Source organism: Oncorhynchus keta, unplaced genomic scaffold (assembly GCF_023373465.1).
Source record: "Oncorhynchus keta strain PuntledgeMale-10-30-2019 unplaced genomic scaffold, Oket_V2 Un_contig_21582_pilon_pilon, whole genome shotgun sequence".
NCBI lineage: Eukaryota > Metazoa > Chordata > Actinopteri > Salmoniformes > Salmonidae > Oncorhynchus > Oncorhynchus keta.
Window position 1 is genome coordinate 70,001 of NW_026282513.1, and position 2,500 is coordinate 72,500.

At 54.6% G+C, this 2,500-nt stretch overlaps 1 protein-coding gene across 1 annotated transcript in view; it reads right to left on the reverse strand.

The window, feature by feature from the left end:
- Positions 1-2,500, reverse strand: part of LOC127921153 (ubiquitin carboxyl-terminal hydrolase 7-like) — an 82,433-nt gene that overhangs the window by 62,157 nt on the left and 17,776 nt on the right. The window contains 2 exon segments of the mRNA XM_052504965.1: positions 1-59; positions 408-546. The exon segment at positions 1-59 is cut by the window's left edge and continues 30 nt beyond it. Of these exon segments, the coding sequence (XP_052360925.1) occupies positions 1-59; positions 408-546 (198 nt within the window).

Below are 2,500 nucleotides of genomic sequence, written 5' to 3' on the forward strand. Positions count from 1 at the left end.
TAGACTTCAAAGGAGACTTGATCATCCTCCACAAAGCCTCTCTCTGGATCAGTCACATCCTGAAAACACACTGGAGGTCAATTACGTTGTCTGTGTCTGTACATGTATATATACACACACTGGAGGTCAATTATGTTGTCTGTGTCTGTACATGTATATATACACACACTGGAGGTCAATTATGTTGTCTGTGTCTGTACATGTATATATACACACACTGGAGGTCAATTACGTTGTCTGTGTCTGTACATGTATATATACACACACTGGAGGTCAATTACGTTGTCTGTGTCTGTACATGTATATATACACACACTGGAGGTCAATTATGTTGACTGTGTCTGTACATGTATATATACACACACCAGTGTATACCGTGTGTGTGTGTGTGTGTGTGTGGTACTCACGCTCCAGGACATGAAGTTAGAGAAGCCCCAGTCGTTCTCCTTGTGGAAGAAGAGGTGGCTGATTCTGCGGCTGAACGACTTCTCATCGTCCTTATAGTTGATGATCTTCAGCATGGCCTGAGCATGGCACGACCAGGACCTAGCAGGGGGACACATTTACACGTTACACCAGGAAACTACTTCAGCATGGCCTGAGCATGGCACGACCAGGACCTAGCAGGGGGACACATTTACACGTTCCACCAGGAAACTACTTCAGAAACTACTGTATGGTGGTCAGGACCTAGCAGGGGATACATTTAAATGTTACACCACACACACATGAGCTAAGGCAGTGTTTCCACTTAAAAAGTCCAAATAAAAAGTCTGATGGGGAAGTGTGTGTGTGTGTTGTGTGTTGTGTGTGTGTGTGTGTGTGTGTGTAGCGGAGGTGAGTCGGACTCTCGCTCTCGTGATGAGTTCAGGTCACCCAGCCTACAACTTCAAAAACAACGCCACCCTCGACCCAAGATGAAATGTCCTGTCCTAATGTCATGTAACGTCCATGGAGGCACCGGGGTTCAGATCCCCCCATGACCTCTGTCATGTGACGTCCATGGAGGCACCGGGGTTCAGATCCCCCCCATGACCTCTGTCATGTGACGTCCATGGAGGCACCGGGGTTCAGATCCCCCCCATGACCTCTGTCATGTAACGTCCATGGAGGCACCGGGGTTCAGATCCCCCCCATGACCTCTGTCATGTGACGTCCATGGAGGCACCGGGGTTCAGATCCCCCCCATGACCTCTGTCATGTGACGTCCATGGAGCCACCGGGGTTCAGATCCCCCCATGACCTCTGTCATGTAACGTCCATGGAGGCACCGGGGTTCAGATCCCCCCCATGACCTCTGTCATGTAACGTCCATGGAGGCACCGGGGTTCAGATCCCCCCATGACCTCTGTCATGTGACGTCCATGGAGCCACCGGGGTTCAGATGCCCCCATGACCTCTGTCATGTGACGTCCATGGAGCCACCGGGGTTCAGATCCCCCCATGACCTCTGTCATGTAACGTCCATGGAGCCACCGGGGTTCAGATCCCCCCCCATGACCTCTGTCATGTAACGTCCATGGAGCCACCGGGGTTCAGATCCCCCCATGACCTCTGTCATGTGACGTCCATGGAGGCACCGGGGTTCAGATCCCCCCCCATGACCTCTGTCATGTAACGTCCATGGAGCCACCGGGGTTCAGATCCCCCATGACCTCTGTCATGTAACGTCCATGGAGGCACCGGGGTTCAGATCCCCCCATGACCTCTGTCATGTGACGTCCATGGAGGCACCGGGGTTCAGATCCCCCCATGACCTCTGTCATGTGACGTCCATGGAGGCACCGGGGTTCAGATCCCCCCCATGACCTCTGTCATGTAACGTCCATGGAGGCACGGGGGTTCAGATCCCCCCATGACCTCTGTCATGTGCGTCCATGGAGGCACCGGGGTTCAGATCCCCCATGACCTCTGTCATGTAACGTCCATGGAGCCACCGGGGTTCAGATGCCCCCATGACCTCTGTCATGTGCGTCCATGGAGCCACCGGGGTTCAGATCCCCCCATGACCTCTGTCATGTAACGTCCATGGAGCCACCGGGGTTCAGATCCCCCCCATGACCTCTGTCATGTAACGTCCATGGAGGCACCGGGGTTCAGATCCCCCCATGACCTCTGTCATGTGACGTCCATGGAGGCACCGGGGTTCAGATCCCCCCCCATGACCTCTGTCATGTGACGTCCATGGAGGCACCGGGGTTCAGATCCCCCCCCATGACCTCTGTCATGTGACGTCCATGGAGGCACCGGGGTTCAGATCCCCCCCCATGACCTCTGTCATGTGACGTCCATGGAGGCACCGGGGTTCAGATCCCCCCCATGACCTCTGTCATGTAACGTCCATGGAGGCACCGGGGTTCAGATCCCCCCATGACCTCTGTCATGTGACGTCCATGGAGGCACCGGGATACAGACACCGTGAGGTCGTCGCTAGAAACAGGACCGGAGACAAACGAAGCAATGCGGTCTGCCTGCATGCTGTGTGTGTGTGTGTGTGTGT